General features: G+C 42.8%; 2 protein-coding genes across 4 annotated transcripts in view; one reads left to right on the forward strand and one right to left on the reverse strand.

The window, feature by feature from the left end:
• The window catches only part of MMD (monocyte to macrophage differentiation associated), a 42028-nt gene extending 39533 nt beyond the window's left edge, over positions 1-2495 (forward strand). For all 3 annotated transcript variants that reach the window (XM_032128955.1, XM_032128957.1, XM_032128956.1), the window contains one exon: positions 288-2495. In XM_032128955.1, the coding sequence (XP_031984846.1) occupies positions 288-488 (201 nt within the window). In that variant the 3' untranslated portion in view covers positions 489-2495. The remainder of the gene's footprint in view (positions 1-287) is intronic.
• A 7919-nt stretch (positions 2496-10414) lies between these two features.
• HLF (HLF transcription factor, PAR bZIP family member) overlaps positions 10415-24834 on the reverse strand; it is a 36506-nt gene continuing 22086 nt past the window's right edge. Inside the window, exons 3-4 of the mRNA XM_032128731.1 lie at positions 17482-17702; positions 10415-14590 (exon numbers count right to left, since the gene is read on the reverse strand). Coding sequence (XP_031984622.1) covers positions 14375-14590; positions 17482-17702 — 437 coding nt within the window. The 3' untranslated portion in view covers positions 10415-14374. The remainder of the gene's footprint in view (positions 14591-17481; positions 17703-24834) is intronic.

The following is a 24834-nucleotide window of genomic DNA, read 5'->3' on the forward strand; positions in this document are numbered from 1 at the left end:
GTCTCTGTCTGCTCTGCTGATGAAGCAAACCATCAAACTTGTTTTAGTTCTTGAGTTATCCCAGTATAACTTCTCTAGTGCTATGGGGACATAGTATATAAACACATTATTGTGCATTTCACAGTGAAATATAAATACACTGCATTTCTCACTGTCCCACTCAAGATATTCTGAGCTGTTGCAGCCAGCTCCCTTTGCTTGGGGGAGAAGAGCACTTTGTATTTTGTCCATAAATGCACTTTGCCCCCTTTACACCCTGCCCCTGACCTGTCCTTGTTCCCTGGCAGAGCAACACCGAAGGACTGCAGGAGGTGGCCTGGGGAGGTTTGATCTATTGCCTGGGCGTGGTGTTCTTCAAGAGTGACGGAGTGATCCCCTTTGCCCACGCCATCTGGCACGTCTTCGTGGCCACAGCAGCTGCTGTCCATTACTATGCCATTTGGAAGTACCTTTACAGAAGTCCTGCAGACATCATTCGTCACTTATGAGATTATGTATATCTCTATACATCTATATCTATAGATATATAGATATATATAAAGAAGTAATCGGCACTTGGCCTCTGTAACAGTATTATTTGACTTAAGGAATTTGGGGGAATTGGAAAAATTGCACAGCAAAACTGCACTGACTTTGGTAGTTCTGTGAACACAATTACTGTGAACTGATGTTTGTGTCCTGCCATTGCTCATCACATGGCAAGTGCTGTAAATAACCAAGATACTGTACTGCAGTAACCAAGAATCCATTCCACATTAGCAGAACTGGCTACCTGATGTTTACAAACAAATTTTGTATCCTAGTTTAATTTTAAAATTTTTAACTACGTGAATTTTTCTAAATTAGGGATTCAAATGGTGAAGTCAGTGCAATAGTGGAAATGTAATTCTCTTGACCTGAAATTGGTTTCTATCACCTTTCCACGAGTCATTTCTTAAACATGAATCAGAGACAGCTAATCTACTTTTACCACCCGTTATCTTGGTATAATGTGACTTTTATAGAAAATTTTTGTGTTTTTTGTAAACTTTAAAAGTACATTTATTGAAGACACACAACTGTCATCTATGCAGCTACTAATGTTGCAAAATCTTGCAAGAAATGGTTACATTCCACACCCGGTCCTGAGGAGAGAACATCGTACCTCTCCCAAAGGTTGTGTTGGAGGTGTAATTGTAATAACCACTTTTACAAACTAAAACCTGAATGTGATTCTGCTGAGTTCTAACATGGCAGCATTCTGCTCATTTGCAGTACCATGAACCAGACCTTAGGTTGGCTTTATTTGTGGTGAAGAGCTGTAAAAGGAATAGCTGAGGTGATTTTTCTCCTCCAGGTTTCCAGTTGTACCCGTGCTGCCCAGGGTGAGGGTTTGTGTGAGGAATACCCTCCATCCAAGCCAGGGTCACTCATTTCCCCAGACCATGTACACACATGTGACATTGAGGCTTGGGTTTCCAAAGGGACTTAAACTGACTGGTCCCACCAGCTTTTGGTGGGGTGGTTCTGCTGGGAAATCCTGGTGGGAGCAGCAGGCAAGCATTGCTGAGCACCTGGAGCTCAGGGTTCTTCACAAGCACAGCCTGGCAGGGTGCAGAGCTTGGAGAACTTGACAGTTCATCCTGGGACTTCACACAGAGTCCAACTGGTCTGTGTTGCTGTCTGTCTGTACAGGAAATCCAGCTGTGGTAGCAAGTCATGAGTGTAGAACATGTACTTTAATGACCAGTGTAGAAGAGTCATTGTAATCCTGTCTGTCCAATAATTGTATCCTGTCCCACTATGTAATGAATGTCTTATATTAAGATTGACTTTATCCTTTTTCTAATTTACTCAGTTTTTCATGTCAGTATTTAAGAACAAAACCAAAATGCGTTGCCTTTTTCAGATTTTGTTCTGGATATTGCCTGTCTACAAACAAAAAATAGCAAGATAGGGATGTTTTAAAGGTCCCACTTCGCTCAGATTTGCCAGAGGGTTGCAAGTTTTAGAATATTTACATTTGTATAGGGAATTTACCAGAGGAAAAAACTTTAAATTCAAGACATTGAAGAATTGCTGTGTGGTGGTAGCAGGTGATCAGAGAAGTGGCAGCACCACAGCAAACTAATGAACTGCCACAAAAGAGAGCAAAGGGAACAGCTGGACAGGTGATTCTGCTACCACAGTCTCGCACATGTGAATGCCTCAGTTTTTTAACATGTGTCTATTTTAATATTTTCCACTTTTTGTGGGTCCATGTATTTTGTTGAAATGCAGTACTGTTAAAACCACTAAAATACCTTTAAAGGTTTTCTGTAGTCAAAAGTGAAACTATTGCTTGAATATATTTGTTTTAATTTTAAGTTAATTTTTCATGGCATTTGCTTTTTGGAGTGTTTGAAATGGTTTTTAAAAAATTTCAATTCGCCAAAAATATTTTGAATTACTGTATTCTAGTCAATATGATATTGAATGTACTAGACTAACAATAAACATTTGGTGCAATTTGGAAACTCTTGTATTCTTTGTGGTGTTTTTTTCCCCTCCATCACCTGGGCAGGGCCATCAGGGAGTGACGCTGTGGCTACTCCTGACAAAAGGGAACCCGAGTTGAAGCTGAGAACCCTCATGCCTGCTCAGCCAATGCTTTAAAAATAGTAGGAAAGACTGCAATCCAAAACATTCCGTTGGGAAAAAATATATTTCTGTCTAAATTTTGGTCTGTTTAGAACTTGCTTTTCCCTTTTTGCTGTTCTGGATCAATTTTCTTATACTATTATATGTTGCGATTTTTTTTTTTTCCAGCTTAGAACATTGAAAAATACATAATTTTGCTCCTATCACTACAGGAGTATCATTGCATAAAATATAGACAAGCTGAAATAAAAATGTGTTTGTCTGAAAAACAAGCATATCAATTAGTCTTTTCTTTTTTCCCTTCCATCTAATTACAGCTCTTGAGGCTGATTCCTCTCAGCAGTAAGGATAGTGCTTTTTCTAGTACTGTTTGCTGCAGTACAGAGATGGGATTTCTTGGTCTTCCTGAGGCAAATGTTTTTAAAAGCACTTGCTTTTGTATTTTCTATGCCTCTAGGTTTTAGAAGTGCAACAAGTAGGCTGAGTCTAAATGAAACAGTGATAGCAAATATTTCAGTTTTACAGATGGAACTTTCCAGAAGATGTCTGGGATGCTGCAGGTAGTTTGAATATTGGATAGACTCTTAGGTCATGTTTTTATAACACAATATCCTGTGCATCAAAAAGTAATTCTATTAAACGAAGGGCTTCATTTAAGGATCTATCTTAGAGTGCTCTTGTTTGAATTGTATTTGTTTAAATTAAACAGTATTCATTTTTCTTCCTGTTACCAAAAAAAGTTCTAAAAGCAGGCTGCTGTTCCAATCCTATGCTCCACATTCCTCTTAATTATTTGTGATTATGGTAAGAAATTGTGTTGCCATCTCCCAGTTCTAGGTAAGGAAGTGGGAGGCTTGAGTGGCCTTGTGGGTCCCTTCCAACTCAGGATATTCTATAAAATGCACATTGTTGGGGCTGGAATGAGCAAGCTAAAGAGAAGATACTAAAATTTTTCATAGTTCTTTTTTTCTTGCTTAAGTACCCCTCCTGCTCAGAACATCTACACAATTCTTTACTTGGGTCTGGTGTGTTTAGCCACGAGATGTCCCTGAAGGCCAAGCCTATCATGGTCACATCATGTGCTTGACTGAATGTTTTCTCTGTGCTTTGCTATTTTTAAAAAGCGCAGGATGTTGGGCTCTGCTGCTGATTGCTTTCACCCATCAATAGGTGCCATAAGGTTAAAGCTAAAAATAGTTGACAAAAGAGTGATCGGGATGGCACAGCAGAGCTGGCTCCAGGGTGTGGGTGCTTTCTGCCTTCCTTTCTCAGCCTGTGCTCCAACAGCCAGAGGCTGCTCCTCCATCCTGCTGTGTTTCAGTCATCATTTGTCTGAATAAAAACACCAACCACTGTCACAGGGAAGGGAATGGACATAAGATACCTGAGATGTTCTCTAGTGGCAATTTGGAAGTGTTGGGATGCCTTTAACTTGGCATTCCCAGCACTGCTCAAGCGGCACAAGCAGCAGTGCTGTGGTAACTGTCCCTGGGGCTGAACATCCCCAGGCTGCTCAGCCTCGGGGTTGGTGTGAGCTTTGCAGCCTGCCTGGAGAATTCAGCAGGGAGCACCTGTCCCAGGTGCCGGCTGAACACACAGACAAGTTCCACTCACCAGTCCAAACCCCAAGGGAAAGCAGGCCTCTCTTGATAAAGGAGTTTTCAGATTCCTGTTTGGGTAGTGTTTGGTGGATGGTGTTTTGTTATTGAGCTGGGAGTCTGTCACTGGATTGTTTCCACCCTAGGCATCCTCCTCCTGTCTGTGGTGAGCAGTGAGGGTGGCAGTGCTAGTTCCCTTGGCAGAACCAGGGTGCTTGCTCCTAAGGATAAGCTGAGGAACCAAAATACTGTTGCTAAAGGCTGGCAGAGAGGCCAGTTTTATAACAGAAGTTACATCATTGGCTAATGAAGCTCCTGTGCTCTCAGAGGGATCTGTTCAGATGTCTCTGTTGCTTAGCAGCCCCAGCCCTGCTGGCATGGATTTGAGTGCCCAAATCCTTCAGGTGGCTTTGCAAATCTCCCTTAAATTTTCACAGAGAGGTGAAAAGCTGTTGGTAGAGACTGACTGAATGAGTGGCTTTAGCTCCAGCAGGCACCTCCTCACTGTCTGGTGGGCGCTGGTGGCTTCCAGGGATGGCGCAGAGGTGTGACCAGATGTGGCTCCTGTGACACAGCCAGCCAGCAACTGAGCCATTCTCCAACAGGACATTCAGAGCAGCCCACAGGATGTTTGGATGGAGAGCTGTAGTTATTCTGGATGTTGAAACACTGAAACCCAACCCAGACCACCTACTGAACATGGGGAACCTGTGGCACTTTTGGCTTCAGCCAGCAAGGATTTAGTAGCGAAGGATTGAACATTGTTGCTGTGGGAACTCAACTGCCTTCTGATCAAAACCCATGAACATGGGAAGCTCAGGATTGGTCTAGGAGGGGAATATGGATTTTATTTTTTTAATATATGTCTTAAAATATGAATATATTTGAACGGAAATGGCTTTTGTCTTGAAGCTGATGGTGGTTCTGAGCAGCTTAATCAGCCTTCTGCTAAAACACTGAAAATAAAGATTGAAGGGACTGTGAGATATTTTTAGCCCCTCCTCTGCCTGCAGGCAGGATGGACTGCCTGTCAGTCCTGACAGAATTGTTCTAAAAAGCCTCTAATAATGGGGATTTCACAGTCCTCCCAGGCAGTTTATTTCAATATTTCACCTTCTGCCCTCTTGATTTTTATTTTTTTCCTGCTGCCCAAGCACAGTTTTCTTTGCTGTACTTTAAGCCTGTTACTCCTAGTCCTGTCTGCAGCAGCTCAGATAAGAGCCCTTCCAGGCAGTTTTTCTGTAGCTGGAGACTGTCACTTCTTCCCTTGCTTTCTTCTCCCCCAGATTTAAACAAACTCAGTCCCGTCAATCTTGCTTCCCTTCCACCTTGACAGAGCCAGCAGGGTGTTCCAAACTCCAGACAGTTTTCCCAGCTGATGTTGTGACACAGGGACATGAGAAATTAGTGACAGTGCAGAAGAAAGGGAGAGGTGGAAGCAGGAGCTGTAATCCTGTGTTTCAGGAGAAGGACATCAAGCAAGAAAATTACCCCAAAACCAGCACACACAGCATTCCAGGAAGGCAGCTTTTCCTTCTTCTTAGAACTCTTTGTTCTGGTTATTGGTTTGTTTTATTGTTGATGCATGATCAGCTTTTTGGTTTTTTTGGATGATGGTGGGTTTTCTTGTTTGTTTGGTGGGTTTGAGATTTTTTTTTAACTAATTCTCTTTTTCTTTACTTTCTGGACGTTTAAAAATTACTATTATTTTTTAGTATTTTAATGCAATCTCCCACCTGTCTCCAGTGCTGCTTTTGCTTCACAGCAGCATCTTCAGGACAAGTCCCTTCTATTCCAGCTGGAATGTGCTGTGCACCTCACCAGACACGCATTTGCTTCCCTCCAGCCCCAAAGCACTCCACAGACAGTAAAGAACCTCTCATTGTCCTGACCTGCTGGGGGACTTTTCCCCATTGAACCTTCTCCTCTCCAGCAGCATCCTTTGACTCAGCCCTGGGGGGCTTTGTCTTTGTGATTCCATTTTGCTGCTGATTCCTCCAGCCCCATCCAACAGGGCAGGGCAGGGGGGAAAGGGCAGGGGAAGGCCCGAGGGGCTGCAAAACTGGGGCAGGGAAATAGGTTCCTTCCCTTCGTGGACTCTCCTGCTCATGCCATGCTTCCTCCAGGGCCACTGGGACCTCGGTACTGGGCAGCCAGTTCATCTGCAAGGTGGGGCTGGGGCTCAGACTCAGCTGAGCAGGGGGCTGTGTCTTTTCCCAGGGGTGATATTTCTGTCTCGAGGCTGCAGAGGTGGAGACGGAAAAGAAATACATGTTAGAGGAATTAGGTTGCTGGCCCAAAGTCCTGGTTACAATAAATCACGTCTGGCTGGTTTCATCCATCCCAGGTGAAGCCTGGCTGTTGGCTGTTGTCTGCAGGTGGGGCTAATTCTCACATTTCAGTTAAAATTGGGTCTGCGAATGTGAAAAACGATTGAGCATCATTCTTTTAAGTCCCAGTATGTTTCACACTTCCAGACAGCAGCTGGAGCACCTTGGGCACCCCGGCACTTGCAGCCCCCCGATGTCTCACACGGGGCTGGGCAGAGCCGTGGCACTGGTGGGGTGGCACTGCCTTTGTCCCCTGACCACCGGTGACTTGGATCTTCACGGGGTCTCACCTGCAGCGGCTGCACCAAGGCAGAAGCACCCGAGGGAGGATAAAGGGGATATTAAAGAGGAAAAGCTGGCGGTGTTTCGGAGCAGATCCCAGCGCTCGGGAGCCACTCATGGCTCTTGCGTGACCTCTTGTGTCAGCTGGGAAAGGCTCTCGGCATTCCCACCACGCAGCTCTCCCACTTCCCCACCCACATTTGCATTTAGGGAATGATTACATGTTAAAAAAACCCACCAAAACAATACGCTGCGGAAACGCACCGGTCATAGTCACAGTGACAAATCCTATTTATTCCGCTTAAATGCAATATTAAGGATTCGTTTTCTCGTCGTCCAGACTTGGCCATGGGTACGGCTGTGTCTTTCTTTTGCTCCGGAATAATTTTTTTTTAAGCAGCTGGGCAAGAGTGATAGAGGATTTAAAGCATCTCAAAGATTCTTAAATTCTCACAGATTTCATGAAAATTGGGACTTGGGTAAAAGAAGTTAAAAAGGAGCAGCAAACCCAGCCCTAAGGCGACCTCGGATGCTCCAGAGCTGCCGGAGCCGGGGCTGTGTCCACCCAAGGAAACACCTCGGGACCGGACTTTTTCAGTCTTTTTTTATTATTATTTTTAAATCACGGATTTTCTGGGATCGTTTCATCCATGAATGACCCCAGGAATGTTAAATCCACCAAATTTATCCTGAAGTCAAAGCAGGTGGATTAATAGGGGAGCGCTAGGACCCCAAAGTGGCAAACGCCCTGTAAAGCTACTCCAAAATGTGCTCTTGGCTCCCATAAAGATGCGTTTGGGGTGTCTCCTGGCTTGCAGTGGAGAGAAGATGGTTTATTTTAAATAGTTACCTATTACAGTTATGCTACTAACTGCGCTATATTAATAAAGCTTCTTAAATAGTCTCTGCACATGTAAAGGTGTACTACTAAATACCTCATCATATGTGAAAATCCTGTCATACAGTGCATATAAAAAAGAAAACATCTCCAAATGCATGTTTTATGTATTGTTGTTCTATACTTTATATATATATATATATAATAATCAAATGGCTGCAAAAAGCACACCCAGAGGCAGTCAAGGAGGGTTTGTGTGTTTCTGCACTATAACAAATACATTTTGTACATAATAAATAACATAGATAGCAAATACAATCTTTGTAGCCATAAAATGTGTATACAAAAAGCTCTAAATCCACATTAATGAAGAAAATGCTGTTGAGTTGGCAGTGTGAAATGTAATTATTAAATGTCTCTAGTTGTGGGCATGAAAAGATAAATGTGCAGAAACATCTAGACAGGGGTGATGTGTGTATTAGAAGAAACACATGTTGTGTCCCATATAACATTTATTACTATTCATAATAATATATTTTATATATTTTTGAAAAAAATACAAAAAATATAAATTTAGCCTTTAAAAATAAAATTAAAATATAATTTTTTAACCTTTAAACTACGTTGTTTTATACATGTGTCTCTGCATAAATACATCCATTTTTCTTAAACCTATTTTTCTATCCTGAGAGTGTACATGGAAACCTCTGCGAAAGAAATATGTGTGTGTACAGGGGCGGGGAGCACAAGAGCCACAGGGAGTATTTCTGGGTTATTAAACCACATTTTTGGTGCACAATATCTACTATATATATTTATACTCAGATATTTACATGTGAGTGATGACAATTTTTAGATGCATCTTCATATAAAAATACTAGAAACCTTATTAATTCTGTTCCATATGCTATATGGAAATAAAATTATTAAATTTCTGTCTGACTAGACAGTGAGAGGAAGGGGAGTGTGCACGTGTGTGTGCATGTACATACATGTGTCTGTGCATAATATAGAAAGTGTAGTAAAAACAGACCCTTATAGCAATAAAATACATAATTAGAAATATAAAAATATTAATCTAGATTATTAAATTCTGCTAAGTATGCTGTTTGAAAATATAATTGAATTTATATCAGTGTATACAACAGTATATGACACTACATATATATATACACATATCTATGTTTAGTGTATATATACATATATAGCTATATATATATATATATATATAAACCACACACACTCTCTCTCTGTGTATATATATATAAATATATACACACACAGTTTATAGACACCCAGAGCTATATAGGCACACAGGTGAGTGTGGAAATGTACTTATATATGGGTATATTAAGACAACACTTGTGCATAATTCAGGGCATGTATCATAAAAGCACCTTTCTAACAATAAAATATTTTTCATGTGTTTTAAAAATGTTTATTCAAGTAGTAAATTCTGGCAGGCTATATGAAATACAGTTATTAAACCTGTAAATATATAAAACATATAGAGGGAGTGAGCTACAAGGATGTGTGTGCCCACACTGTGTTTGTGCATTACAGCAATCATAGTTTGTGCAAACATATATGGCAAAACCAGACCTTTATAACAATAAAATATATATGTATTTAAAAAAAAGAGATTTTAAAAAAGGTTTATTAATAAAATAAGTGCTGTTAAATATGCTCTATGAAAGCATAATTAGCCAAGGTATAGCTCTACGGATACACAGAGATGTATGTGCTTGTGCAGATGCATGTGTGTGTGGTTATTAGACCAAATACACTTTCTGTCTCATTAAAAACCTTTGTATTAATAAAGTTATTTATATATTTGTAACAGTGTATAAAAATAGGAAGCTAAAAGCAATTATGATAAATATGGTATATGAAAATGCAATTTTAATTTATATATTTATATACACACATATCTTTAATATGTGTATTAAAATATATGAATTTATATTACAGCTATATATTTAAAACTAATGAAAGCATGCACACACACAGAAGGTTGAGTCAATGTGTTATTAAAACACATTTTGTGCGTAATATATACTATATATATTAAAATGCAGACTTTTATAGATACGTGTGCCTATGTATCATGCCCTGTACCCAGTGATGTATATAGGTACACATGTACACATTTAATAACTTGTATACAGGAAGAGTTAGTGCTGAGTTACAGTTTTTCTCTCCCAGGCTTATTCTTTAGATAAGCTATTTACATAAACTAGATACCTAAAAGCCTGTAGTATGTGTTATCTATCATGTGGTCTATATAAAATATTAGCTATAATGGAGAGTAAAATTAACGAGTTATGTTGTATACTACAATAAAAAGTACTCCTTGATATGCAGCATTTTTATGAATTTACTGTATGAATTTACAGCAAATACATTATCATATCTCATGATATATAGTCTATAATATATATATGTAAATGATGCTTCCACTGTACCACTTTATTACTTACATATATATATATTTTAAAAAATAAAATATTTTTGTTAAAATAGTAAATAGCACTAATTATAGTATAATTTGAATTATTTAATCTCATGAAAATGCACATTTGCCGTGGTTATACCCAACCCTGGTGGCAGCTGGGAGGGTTGGGGGACATTTGCCCACCCCCCAAATTAGCTGGGATCCATCCCCTGGTGGGACAGACCAGAGGACGGGGGAGAAAAATTCCCTCCCAAAAGCCCCATGCCCTGATACACTAAAACAAGCACACAGCTGAGAGAAGAAAAATTTAAAAGTTTATTAAACATTAAGAATAACAGACAAAAAAAAAGATTTGGGCTGAACAGCATACAGGATGCAAACCATTTCTTGTCATACAGAGAATTTGATCTATTTGTTAAACTTGTATTTAATGCTGCCTTGTGGTGTTGCCAGAAATACGATGGTTGATCACATGTAAGTTTTAATATAATTCCTTTTTCTTCACATAAAAAGTCAACAAAATAAAAATAAACTGCACATCTCTATTGTAAAATTACATGCAAAAATAATTTTAAAGCAATAATTGGGGGTATTACAAACCCACAGAGGCAAGATATTCAAATGGGAGGGGTCTGAGCCGATCCCATCCCTGGTGCTCGCTCCAGCCCCTTCCCTGCATTCTGAATTTCTTGCTTTTGTGGATTCAAGTCAGAACTTATTTCCACGGTGCTTGGTTTAGTGACTTCAGCACCACTCAAAACAGAAAAAGAAATACCCCCCGCCTCCTCTGCCACGGTCTTTCCCATGGAGAGCCCCAAGGTGCTCAGATGCACAAATCCATCTCCAGTCTCACTGATTTGTAGAGGGCATTCTTTTGTAAAAAGAAAAAATCCACTTCTAAGTTTCAGCAAAAAACGAAAGAGAAGACAAGCATTTTACCAATGCTTATAGTGTAATAGAGGTCAGTGAATTATTTAGATAAGCTATTAATTATTCTGCAAATATATATTTCTCTATTTTTATAAAATTACAATTTTTTATACCTACAAGCTCCTTCATGAGCAACAAAGCCATCAGAGGTGTGATGAGCCCAGCTGAGCTGTCCTTGGGAACTGAAAATGAGCTGAACTTTCATTTATTTATTTTCACTGTTATTTCAGGGAGACAACCCGGATAGCAAACCTGGAGATTTTCCAAGTTTTAAGCCCACATATTTTGCCCTTTTTTTTCCTGTTGTTTTTTTCTTTCCAGGTGAGCTTTTCAGAGCAGCCAGAGTACCTAAGTCCCACAGTAAGCAGGGAGTGCCTAAGTCCCACAGGCTCCTCAGAAAGTCCTCACCCCAAAAGAGACGCTGCAGCCTGTGGCATTCCCAGTCCCAGGATGGGACGAGGAGGCACCAGAGCAGCTCTGGGACTGCTGGACGAGGTAGAGCCTGGAAACCTCTGTGCTCCTCTGTGGCCATGCCTCAATAAACCTGGGATATCCAGTCTACAACCAGTTCCCACCCCTTCCCTGCCCCAAGAAACAGAAGAATTCTGTCTTTTTTTTTTTCCAAGCTGCTGTTTGCATGTTACGTGAAGTTTTGTGGTCACAACCCACCCTAGCAGTGGCACCACTGACCTCCCTCTGCTCTTGGGTCACCCCAAAAACCCCCCTGGTGGGGGCGATTAGAGACTGCTGCAATTTGCTGCGCTGCTGTTAAAGGCGCGTCCAGAGCGGGCGAACGCTGCCACGGCTCCTCGCAGAGGGAAAACCAGGGGTGCTCCCAAGCGGCTGCAGCAGAGGCCCCGAGTGTGCCACACCCTTCTGTCTCCTCCAGTGCCTTCTGCTGACCTTTAGGGAATAACTCACTGCACTTTAGACCTTGCTGTAGCACATGGAAACTCGATTTGCTGAACAAATGATCCGCAGGCAAGTACTGCACGTTATGGAACACCAACAAACCAGGTATGTTTGTGGAAAAATACTGGAGAAATGCCATCCATGCAGGGGTGTTTTTAATGCTGACCAAAATGCTGAGTTCTCTGCAGCCATCTCCTGAAGCATGAGTAATGATTTAATGGAATGAACAACCTTTTTATTTGAAAATAATGTCAGAACACTTATACAACTGTGAGCAAGACATGTAGCACCGTATTTTCCTCACGTTACTAACTGTATGCAGTACACACAGCTGTGTACAGGATCTGAGCTGTTCATAAAAAAAAAAAATCAGCTGGAAACAGATTCTAGCAGCAGCAGCAAATTGGAAATGACTATGAGTGGTTTTGTGTTACATATTATTTTTCTGCCATTACAAAATATTGTATTGTCCAATCAATAGTTGACTAAAATCCATGTTGTGCTTTGTCCCTGTTAACCAGTTTCTTTATGTGTTTTTGATGGAAAATAATGAAGTATCTCTTTTTCAGTAATATGGAACACCCTGGAAAACCATATTACTTCCATAAAAATTTAATTTAAAGCACAGAACATGCCAGTGTGCCAGGCTTAAAATATTAAGGATTTAAAAAAAGAGAAGAAAACAACAACCAGCAAACCCCTAATCATTTCCTTTCTATACAATAATGGAGAATATATATCTTTGCTATATATTTTAAACATGGAATAGCTTTTCCTTTTTGCTATATATATGTCTTTCAAAATACATTGTCAGTATTTGTACTTGAAAAATACTGTACAAAACGAACATACTATAATTATTCTGTATAAACTTTATACATTTTATAGTATCTATCCTTTTGGTCTAGAGTAAACACTTTGATTGATTGGATTAACCACAGTATATGACAACACCATCCCCTTCTGAAATACACCAGTGTCTCTTACATTCATTTTTCAGAAGTCCACTTTATATTAGAACATACATGTTCAAAAGCAGAGAGCTTAAAACAATAAAGTTCAGAACCATCAGTTCATGTCACACTCAAAACAACAATCACTAGGAAAAAATGGGCTTTGCAAACCAGTGACTTCTTCTAACTGAATAAAAGTGATTTTTTAAAACAGCAAGGTATAATCCACAGAAAATATATTACAAAACATGGGGAAAAACCAACTGAATTTACGTATTTATTCAACTTTTGATCACAAAATGGAGTAACTAACTGAAAACAGAAAAGCCCCTTTGATTTTGACATCAGATCTGATTAGACACTATTTAATTTTGTTCTCCTTTTCAACTAATGATCCTGCTCCTTACACATGCGCTCCCCCACGGCAGGGACACGGTCAGCATGCTCACGGGAACATGTCTGGGACTTTTTGGAACTCCTTGTTAAAGACATTGAGACTCCTTTTGGGTAGGGAACCATCCCACGTCCACTGGGAACATCCGGGCAGCATGCACGCAGGATTATTGCTTCAGGTACAGGCAGTGCAAGGTACACACTCTGTGCTCTACCAACAACTCCTACCTACCTACCTGGGGTCCGTGGAGAGAAAAGGAACCTTAGTAGCTACAGAGAAGCCATTATGGGATCTATCATGAGTATAGCTAAACTCAGTCTAACAGCACTTTTAAATCTGAAGACAATTATCACCAAAACTTAAAAATACAACAAAAGCGATCTATAAATTAATAGTTCTGCAGTGTAGTACTAAATTATTATTTGTGCACTTTATTAGCATGTTAACTTTTCTGATTAGACAGACTTAAAACCATAGCTTGTTACTCTCAAAAAAACCTGAAATCTACTTTTTTTTTTCTTTTTTCTTTTTTTTTTTTTTCCTTTTTTTTGTAATTTATGCTGGGATCTTTCCAAGTAAATCAGAAAGATGGAACTGATTACAAGAACATAAAACCCCTACTCTGAAGCAGCACTGAAGGAAAAAAAAAGATAATAAAAAGCTTACTATGGTGGTTCTCAACAGTCCAGGTAAAAATGTGGCACCCTTTGAAGAGGGCTGATAAAAATGGGAAGTGCTGAGATGCGCACGCACACCCACACCCACGCACATGCACACCCATGGACACAGACCTGGGCACACACGTGTGCACACACACACACGCAGGGACACGTACACGCAAACACAAAGGAAAAAAACAACGAAAAAACCAACATTAAGTCAGTTTTGTTTCTGCTTCTGGTAAAGTGCTGAAGACAGAAAGGTTGGTTTGGGTGTGGTGCTATCAAACAGGAAACACATTGTCCATCTAGTCAAATGCCAACCCGCGACAAAGGAAAAAAAAAGAAAAAAAAAGAAGAAAAAAGAAAAAAACCCAAAACACCCCACTTCCCCCGCCTCGGATTTACAGGGGGCCGTGCCGAGCTTCGTACTTGGCCAGGACGTTCTTGCACTTGCCCAGCTCTTTCCGCAGGTCGGCCACCTCCTGGCGCAGGGCTGAGTTCTCCTTCTCCAGGAAGGAGGCACGGATAGCGATCTGGTTCTCCTTCAGCCGCCGCGCGTCCCGCGAGCGCTTCGCTGCCATGTTGTTCTTTCTGCGCCTGGCCCAATATTTGTCGTCCTGCTCGTGAGACACAGAGAGAGGCGAACAAAGGCGTTAGGTTTTGGTAAATCCAGAGCTGTGCACTGGGAGCTGCTCCCAGGAGCCGCCTCCAGACTGCGGGTGGCTCCAGTGTCACCCCATGGCACGGCAGCACTGGAGTTACAGCTTTGCATGGCACAATCCACCCTGGCAGCGCAGATGCCCTCACATGTTTCTGTCAAAATGTTTACACTAACTCCCTCATCCTCCTGACAGGGAATTCCTCCAAGGAAAAGTGAAGCAATGTTCCGGAGGTACAATCCATCTCCCATCTAGGCTGACCTAGTTAGCACATCCTCCTTGGCGTGCCATGACTCACCCTGCACAGTGGCTGGAGCAGCACTAATTACCTCTGGCCCTGCTCAGCACTGCCAGCCAACACCTGGTTTACTCTCTGTGTTGCTATCACCCATTTCACTTACTGTTCCACTCTTTCTTAATGTTCGAAGCACTCTACAGAACCCCAAAATGTTCCTGTCTGCATTACTAAGTCACTGCAAGAGGATTCCTTGGCACAGTGATGATGGCTGCTCTGGGACCCACCACAGGGATTAATGCAATAGGCTTTGACTGTGGAAAAAAAAGCATTGGTCAGAAATAGGTCCACTACCCCTGAGATTCCATAAGCTAACATATTCCCAAAGTGTTATCCCTGAAGACTTGCCTCTAGATCACCTCACTGCATTGGTGTATCAATGACTCGAAGTAACTACTGAATTTCACCTGATTTTTCCACTCTTCCAATGAAGTGGCCTTCAGCAAAACGGCAGCTTTGATGTTGCTTTGTAACTGTATTAAGTTCTAGAACTTTGGAACAACTCAGGAAATACAAAGTGGGCAGAATCTCTCGTGAAAAGTGAAATTCTGTCCCCTGTGGAGTAAGAGTGATGCAGCCACTCAACCCTCAAACTGCCTGGCCAAGTCACAGAGCTCAAATTTCCTCTTTCTTCATCTTAACATGCTTCCATTTCCCTGTGCAGCTCCCAAGGACTAGCACAGGGCAGGAGACCCAGCTGCTCCTATGCTGCACTGAGCAAACACCCACCACTCCTGGGTCCTTCAGCCTGGCTGAATCCTGCTGCTCTGCACTTTCTGCTGCTGCACAAGGCAAATCAGGAGCCAAACAACTTCTGGCAGGAGGGCTCTTGAACTGCTTTCTACCAGTTTGGCTCAACAAAGTGTGCAGGAATGCTGATCTGGAGCCAGCATTATCTCTAAATGGCTCTTCACCTGTACTTAGATGCGACCCTGCAAAATCCTCCAAAAAAACAAGCGTGCAGCAAAAAGCTATGACCCAAATCTTGTTTATAATTTCCCATCTCATTCCACTCCATAAAAATCAGCTTTAAGCAATTTATTAGTGTGCCACCTAGGCTTCATCCCTCTTTATTTTAACAAATTGCTATGGCAAATCCCTTAATCCAGGCCTGAAAGAGGTAAGGCTGGCATTTCCAAATCACATGCAGCCCAGAGACGATTGACTGGTCTAATCTGCTTACCCTCCCCCAGAACCCAGAGGCTGCTCCACATGCCAGGGCAGGAGCAGCACTTGGGTCAAGTGTTCTGCAGTGAGTCAAGGGCAAGCGATGGGATGATCCCCAGGGAATGAGAGACCCTGAACTCCTGCTTCACTCCTGTGCTGCACTGCTGGGTTCAACCTCTGGCCAACAGGACCAAAGCCTGCTTTGATGAATAAGGGTACCTGGGAGACGTGACAAAGGGAGAAACGGCACCGAGGAGCAAACTCCAGCCATTCCTGTAGCAAACACCTCTCCCTTGGGCACTGCAGCCCAACAGGCCATCACAGGCAGTAAAACTTGCCCAGGCAAGCAGTAAGGTGCAGGCAAACCTTTGCAAAGGAAAGCTGAGTGACAGCAACCTGAACACTACTGGAATTGTGATTTCTGTGCTTTTAACTTGTACCACAGCATGCTTAGGGATAAAAATAGCTTCTTTCTCTAATGCTATCAATCTGGTGCAAACACATGGTATCCTAGGCTCCCTGCACGTGCAGCCAGGGATTCCCACTGACTCCAACAGGCTCTCAGGCTGTGTCTTGGGGGCAGTAGCAACAGCAGAACGTAATTCTGCCCTGACTGCCTCTGATAAAAGAGATCCTCTCTTGGAAAGCACATACCAGGAAAACAACTGTGCAAGTAATGTTCAGAGTGTTTGATAACCTGGATCAGTTGATCAATTTTCCTACTATCTTCATGCACTTTGCTCTTCCCTTCTCAGAAGCAGTGAGTGGCACGGACTCTTTCTTTTAAAATATCGATGTAGTATTGTACTTTACATATTGTATTAAAACACTTCTCAGCAGAAAAAATCTGTTTTCTTCTGTTTTCCTACCACTTGTCTAGATTCTTTCACCTGTATTATTGAATATATATTAGTGAAATACAGTTTTTACTATAGTGTTCTCATTCATTATTAAACACAGAGCTACAGGAACTTCCAAACAAGACACAATATACTTCAGTCTGTCATCATCAGGGTCCTCCATTCTCCTTGAAGGATTCACAGCCTGTGCTGAATAGACAGAGGATGAAGAAAAAGGAAACATGATCAGGCTGTTTCATAAGTGGGAAATATGGGACAAAGCAAGCTTGTCCAAGGTCAAACAGGAAGTTTCTGGCATACAAAGGAAATGAATATTGAGCTCATGAATTTCAACTGTTGCATAACTAATAAGGGACATCCTTCCTTCAGTCTCATTCAGAACCCTGAACAGTTTTATTCTATGGCAAAGTCAGATTTAGATTGAAAGATTTACCTTACATGACAAAACACATTAATACTCCAAACCTGTACCTCAGTGAGGAACTAGAGACCCTATAGCAATCACCTCGTCACCCGTTCCAAATTACCTTCAGGTCATCTGGGATGAAGACTTTGCGAGCTTTCTTAATCATGGGCTGGGGTTTCAGCTCTTCTTCTGAGAACTTGCGCTTGCGAGGATCAAACATTTCCTGGCCAGGAATGCTGGACAGAGCAAGATCTGCAGGGTCAGGTTCATAGCCAACAGGAACTTGGATAGTCTCAGGATCAATAGGGCTCGGTGTGTTCCTGTTTGCTGGCAAGATCTGACCTACAGAAATACAGGATAAATACAGCTGGGTTAGAAAAAATATGTTAATTGTATCAAAAGACATGGATTTTAGAAGATCTCTACATACTTTACAAGTAGTAATTGTTTCAGCTTTCCCTTCAGATTTGGTATCTACTCTTGCTAAATATTAGATTGTCCATTCTGCAAGGCATATATTCTGATCCAGACATGCTCATGGCCTTTATATTCAGAATCTGTTCCTAACTCTGGTTGCTAATGTCGGATTCCCACGTAGCATCACTGAATCCAACATTGAGTTGCACTGACTGTAGGCAGAAGATACGTTGCTCCAACCTGTGCCACTTCATTAGGATCCCATCCTCAGGAACAGATCGTAAGTACTGTCATTTAGTTCAGATTTATCAGCACACTGTAACTCCTCCCAGTTATACATTTGAGGCTGTGTTTATTTTACAATCAAACAACGTACTGTACTTGCCATGGATAGCATCTCATGGAAGTGTACTTTCAGCTGTGTTGAAGTACTCCAAGGACACTGCTATTTATTCTCCATGAAATCCTACCAGGGATATTCTAAAAGACAGTGAAGGAAACCAGCAACATGAAAGGCTACAACGATTCCTTAAAGATGCTCTGCAGAAATGAAGAAGACACTTATCAATGCTGCATTTCTCTTTTATGGTATATAAAATCTAATGAAAAGGAGCATATCCCCAGAAAATGAGTGATACCACTCCCATTTTTCTTTTTTTTTTGATTTTAGATACAGCCTTCAAGATCCTACAGCACCAGTTCGGGCACCATTCCCACTAAAAATCCAATTTAAAATCTCAACCAAAGGTTCCAAAAATAGGATCCTGAAGTCAGCTGCCTAAACATGGACTATCCCCGGGGGCAGAATTTTCAGAAGTTTTCACATGCCTCAGAAGTAGAAGCCTCACAGACTTCAGAGGGAGGACTTCTGATTGAAACAGATATTCTTTTATAATTTTGGCTATTTGCTAATTCAACCTTAGCGATCTGATGGCTTTCATGATAACTACAAAAACATCCTGTGGCTGCGTAATATTTCCTTACTTGTGCCCACATCTGCAATATTTAGGGTGTAAAACAGTAAACATTATATGTCGTTTCTAATTCCAGACCAGCATTAACAATGCAGGTTTTATTTTAATAATACGGGAACCACACGGAAAATGCGCTGGGAGAATTGCACTGCGCAGGGCTTCCTAAGGGAGAGCTTTTGTACCTCCTATTTTAGAGCTGATAAAATCAGCTTCCAGGAAAGGCTGGTGAGGGCCGGGGAGAGGAGAAAAGGAGGATCAAAGTTATCAAAATATAGATGTGGCTGCAGGAGAGGAGCGAGAGGAAAGGATGCTGCTGCACGCATTGTGCCACTGCGGAGCGCTGCCGCCCCTGGCTCGGGACGCGCTGCTGGAAACGTGGCGCTTCCCGCTGTCCCCCGTTAATCCAGCCGGGAACTGGCGGTGCCAGCGGCTTCTCCCCGCTCTCGGGGCCAGGAGCGTGGCCTTTCCAGCTGTCCCCCGTTAATACAGCCGGGAGCGGCGGCGGCAGCGGCATCTCCCCTGCCTGCCGCGGGTGGTGGGTGCGCGCTCCCAGCGCAGCGCTCCGGGATAACCGGGACAGCCGGGGGGAGGCTCGGCCCGCACGGCTGCGGCTGCGGGGCGGCTTCTCACAAGCCTCGGCCCTCCTGGAGACGGCGGCGTGCGAGTCTGAGTCACCTCCCTGCCCCGGTGGCACCTCCCGACAAGGGACGCGCACCCCGGCAGCCCCGCAGTCCGCGGGGGCCGATCCCTCGCTGATGGACGGATGGGCCCCACGACCTCGTTTAAAGCACGAAACACAGGAAAAGCTCCTTGGGTGAGTGCCTGTTCCGGAGCGGCCAGGTATTCCTTACTGCAGACAAATACACATATGTATGCACCTACAAATGGTGCACATTCTGTAGTACAGGTAAAAATTAAGCAAGACACGAGCTCTGAGTACTTTTATAGTATTTCTGGTGAGCCTGCAGGGTGCTTCTGAAAGTCAAACGGATTGTGAAATCTGGTCCAGGTGAGAGCCTGTATTTAAATATTGCTGAAGTTCTTGATACACAGTATCAGTTTGCATATTATCATTTATCTGTAATGTGCCATATTACACAATTACATGAGATCTGTAGTCACTGGCCTCAAGAAATTTTACAATATCCCTCTGAAAAAAGGGCAAAAATGCTCCTTTTAAACATGGGAAATCGAGGCATCGCATCTTAGCAATGCAACAGCAAAATAAAGAAGGATGCACCTCCACAGGGATCTGGGACAAGACATGGCAGTCAAGGTCCTGCCTTGCTCCCTCCATGCACACGTTTCCTCTCCCCTGCTCTAGGAAGTTCTCACGACTACAGACCTGGCCCTTCAGTAAACACAAGATGTTCCAGTGCCAGTGAGAAGCTCGTTCAAGGGAAATGCTGTTCACTAAAGCCTGAACAAACCATGTGTCTAAACACCGTCACTAGGAGCCCCAAGAGTAGACATCCTACACCCACATGGCACACACACCTCTGCCAGTCTCTGTTCTGTCATGCTCCTGCAAATGATCAGCAACTCCATCAAGACCAACAGAGTTAACAAGGGTATCTCAAGCCCCAGGCAGAAAAACCAGTAATGCTTGGTCCAGCATTTTATGCTGGGCAACTCCTAGCGCCCAGGATCTTTTTATTTATTCTATCAAGTTTTGCCAATAGTGCAAGCCAGGAACCTGTCTTTGTTAGTTTGCTGGCCAGTGGCCATGACATCTCTGTGGTGCTGGAACTTGTCGTAATCCAAGATGACAGCGTGGGCTGCGCTGGCCTTGGCTCTGCTGTCACTGCAGGAGTGCAGAGCATGGCCTCGTGTTACATCGCTCCCCGGGCTCCTCTCTCCGGGTGTGCATGGCACTTTCGCTCTGCATCCTCCTGCCAAATTTGTTCGGGGTGTTATTTTTATGCACTAAATTCCTCGCAATCAGAGGTAGGTCAAATAAGCACAGCAATTTGAATGTCATGTGCCCAGCAGCCAACTAATCCTTGCATCACCAAGCTTCCCAGCTGTCACAACAGCCACAGAAAGGGCTGCTCAGAGGCTCTGATGCACACGCAATCAGCCAAGGAGGAAGCCTACTCTGCAAGGTAAGGCCCCTCAGTGCCCAGCATCAGGAGCCAGATGCCTTTGCCAGGCTCTGCATCATTTAAACACTGTGCTCACAATGGCAGCCAAATTTTCACAACAGTGAAGTGGCTGGACTGTTTAATGTGCTTAAGCTTTGTTCTCAATGGGGGCTGATGACTGCCAAGTGTTTTGGAAAGAACTTAGCCCCTCTATTTAAGTTGCTGAAATGAGAACTCTTGAGCATTAAGCTCTTTTGGAAATCCAGCTGCAGAGCTCCACGGTGGTGGTGGCGGTGGAAGCAAGCCGGGAACAATTGTTAATGGAAACTTCCCCTCATACCACCCTAGTGATGTGTCTCAACCATGGCCTGGAGAGACCACAACTATGTCAACACTGGCCTTTTGTCTGGAGCCTTTCCCACTTGTAGAGCTGCACTCAAGCAAGAAGGAGTATGCCAGGACAGACACAGCTCCAGGTGTCTCCTGGCAAAGGGACCAGCAGGTTTTGACAACCCCAGCAGTTCTGCTGCCCTAACATCTTGCCTTTGCTAATGCTTTTGGTGTTGCTATGGCAGATATTAGCATGGTGGAAAATTTTCCAGAAAAAAGGACTCGAAAGAAAGTTAGCTGTTCTAATCCTTTCAGTCGTCGTCCTCCTCCGTCTCCTCCTGGCAGAGACTGCCAGTGAGGAAGTCCAATGTAATGGTAATATTTTCAGTGTGGTTCCTTTTTCAGAGAGAAATGGACTGAGGCCATTCACTTGTGTCATCTAGGTCACCAAATGGCTGGTAAAAAAAAATAGCAGCTTTTAATTGCCTGCAATAATTAAAATTCACAATTCAAAAGTATAGCAGCATTTTTGTATACCTACAAAAACCCAAACGCTGATCTGGTATCATGGGGAGTTCAATCACCATATCCTGACTCTTAATTTCCCCTTTTTGAAACATCCCACCTACCAGCTGTGCCCAGGAGAGTGAAGACGGAAATAACCTCTTCAGCTGCACCACTGCTTGGCAGACTTCTTATCTGTACTGTGAGAAATCCCTGGTAAATTATGTGGAATGCAATTCTGAATCATTCAACTCCCATAGAACTGTGTCTGATTTTCAGAAAATCTCCCTTCTCACAGCCCTTCTACACTCTTCATCAGCTCAACAGCCAGCTGGAGAACAGCGACAAGAGGAAGAAAAGGGAGTGAAAATGTTCTAATCAAAATATTTTTCCCTATTTTTTACACACATTGGAGGGAAATAAAAGAGGAGTTTCTTACTCAATTTATTAGCAGCCCAGAGATAAGATATGTTTGCTAATCATTTTTCTTTATACAAACTGAAGGTACTTTGTGTGTGTCAGTCAGGCTCTGTAAGTGCAGTGGTTAAACTGACACATAATCCTCACCCAGAGCTGCTCCAGAGCTCTCCCTGTATGTTTTCCAAGCCGTCTATCCCCTTGGCAGCTGGCCAGCTATTTGGGATAGTTCCCTTGCTCTAAATCACAGCCTGTCCTGGACTAATCTGTCATCCATCTCTGCATTAACTGCTTCAGCCTTCAGGAGAAGTTCTCTCACTGCAGAACACACAGCAAGAGCACAGGGATTGAGACAGGCAAAAACCCCCATGAGTAGCAAAGTAAAAGGGGTATTCTGGAGGTCAAGGTTTATCTACGGACAGCATCTTGTCACTTCCTCACAATATTCTAAGCAACCTTTTATCTATCCTATCTTATTCTATGTAATTTCCCTGCTATTAAGACTGTAGTGTCTTCCAGAAACTAAACCATTTAGGTGAATAGGACTAAAGCCATACACTGGAAGGACAAACCCAACCACTCTCTCTGCCTTGGGGTGAAGAAGACGCTTCACCTCTGGGTGTGTTTATGCAACCAGTTGTTATAGGAGCTTTATTTTCTTCCCAAGCAACAGGAGATCTGTGTATCTTGACCAGGGCTCCAACCCGGCAGAGACATTCCTCTGCTCCTTACCTTACACAAACTTGATTCTGCTGAACATGGGGTGACTGCAAACACTCACCACAGAAAGAAGGATCTCAACCCAATGCAACCACAACATAATTCGCTGCTTTTAACACACACTAAAACACTGACACACTAAAGTGTTTTTAAAATCTGTACTTTTTAAAGATATCAGCATTGTTTACAAACCTTGTGCACTTAATTATGAAAGAATTGTCATTTCCCCTCTCAGCATTGCGTGCCTCCTGCTCCAGACCTCTACAGTATTATTTCAGGCAGGACTGGTAGTCTTATTAATATAATCTGACACTTCCCGTTAGAGGATGCTGTCTTCAGTTCCTTCAGCCTTTGCCAGATTTCAACCATTCTGTTTGTATTTCTTGTGCGCCAGCTGTGTTTCTGCCAAAATGGTTCTACAGTTTCCCGAAAAAGGTTCCGCAAAAAATACTTTGTTTTGAACCTGTTAAAAATTTCTGGCAAACTTTTCAATGCAGTGTGCTAGTGGCCTGTGCACTGGAAGAGATGGCAGCTCCTGGGTCAGTGTTACTTCAGAGAATCACAGAATAGTTTAGATTGGAAAAGCCCTCTAAGATCATGGAATCCAAGCATTAACCCAGCACTGCCAACTCCACATGAAACCATGTCTTCAGTGCGACATCTGCATGTTTCTTAAAAACCTCCAGAGCTGTGATGCAACCACTTCCCTGGGCAGCGTGTTCCAACTGTGGACGAGTTGGAGGAGAAGGGGACAATTTCATTAAGTGATTAGGACTCAAATCTGAGAAGGTGGTAAGGAGGTGAGGAAGGCGAGGATGACAGACTGGCAGCCAAAGATGAGAGGGAGAGAGCCTGGAAGGGGAAGGCTGTTCCAGCAAAGGTTGTGATGAATGCATTAGGTTGAAGAGCACCGTCAAAGGCAACAGGGCAGGAGAGTAACTGTGCTGATGGTACAAACACAGCTCCAGATTCCCAAGTGCCACAGAGTCTCTTCAACAAACAATACAGTGGCAAAGCTCCCTGTCCTCCTTCAGCTCCTTACTGTGAGGTGTCATCCTCTACTCACTCCCAGCAGCAGGACAGTGTGGTGTGCAGTCAGGTCCATTTCTACTCATTTCCAATGTGCCTGTTGTAAGAGTGGCACATGAGAAAGCCTAGCTTTTCAATTTGTTTTTAAAATTAAATGCAAGAGCTGTGTAAGAAGCACAGTCATGGTTGCAACAACCTTCAAAGTTCCAATCCCATACTATCTTACTCGGATTCTTTCCTCCTTGAGGAGACACTTGTTTCACCCATTTTGATTTATCCAAATAAACCCATATAATATTTGCCATAAATTATTCCAACCTCCTGTAGAGAAACAATTTCAGGAGTTCCATCCAGCACTGACAACTACTGTATCTGTATGCTTCAGAAACAAGACTCCCACGCAAGAAGGGGCAACACTTCTCTTTGCAGATGAAGAAGTACAGATATTTTAAATCAAAACACCATTCTCTCAGGCTAGCAAATGTTGTACGCATTGGCTGCATTTCAAATTCTCTCATGGGCTTCTGCAGGTGTGGGACACAGGTGAGAGCCACCCAAGGTGTCACACTGGGCTTCTCACAGAAAGGGAAGCAAACACATGGTGTGACACATCCACAAAATCAAATTAACTGTTCAGAATTCTGCTGAAACTTTATGCAAAGTCCAGTCTCTCCAGACAAAATCCTTCGGTCCTTCCTGCCAGATTTTCCCTTCTCCTCCTGCTGTTCCCTGCATCCTCTCACATCTGCAGTAAATGAGGTCAAGATCCAAGATCCTACAGACAACCACTTCCTTCCTGAAACAGCCCTGATTCAGCCCAGAGCTGGTCTGAGCTCCACAGGCAAAATGGGAAAAGGGGAAAGAGAGGATAAAATGTAACTAAAGCCTGCATTTCCAAGGGACAGGGCTTGCTATCCGAGGCTGCACACATGGCCTTCGGTTGTGTCTCGGTTTGAGACAAATTAGGAGGAAAGATCTGAGACGAACGTATCCTCTAAT

The sequence above is a fragment of the Corvus moneduloides genome, chromosome 19, assembly GCF_009650955.1.
Source record: "Corvus moneduloides isolate bCorMon1 chromosome 19, bCorMon1.pri, whole genome shotgun sequence".
NCBI lineage: Eukaryota > Metazoa > Chordata > Aves > Passeriformes > Corvidae > Corvus > Corvus moneduloides.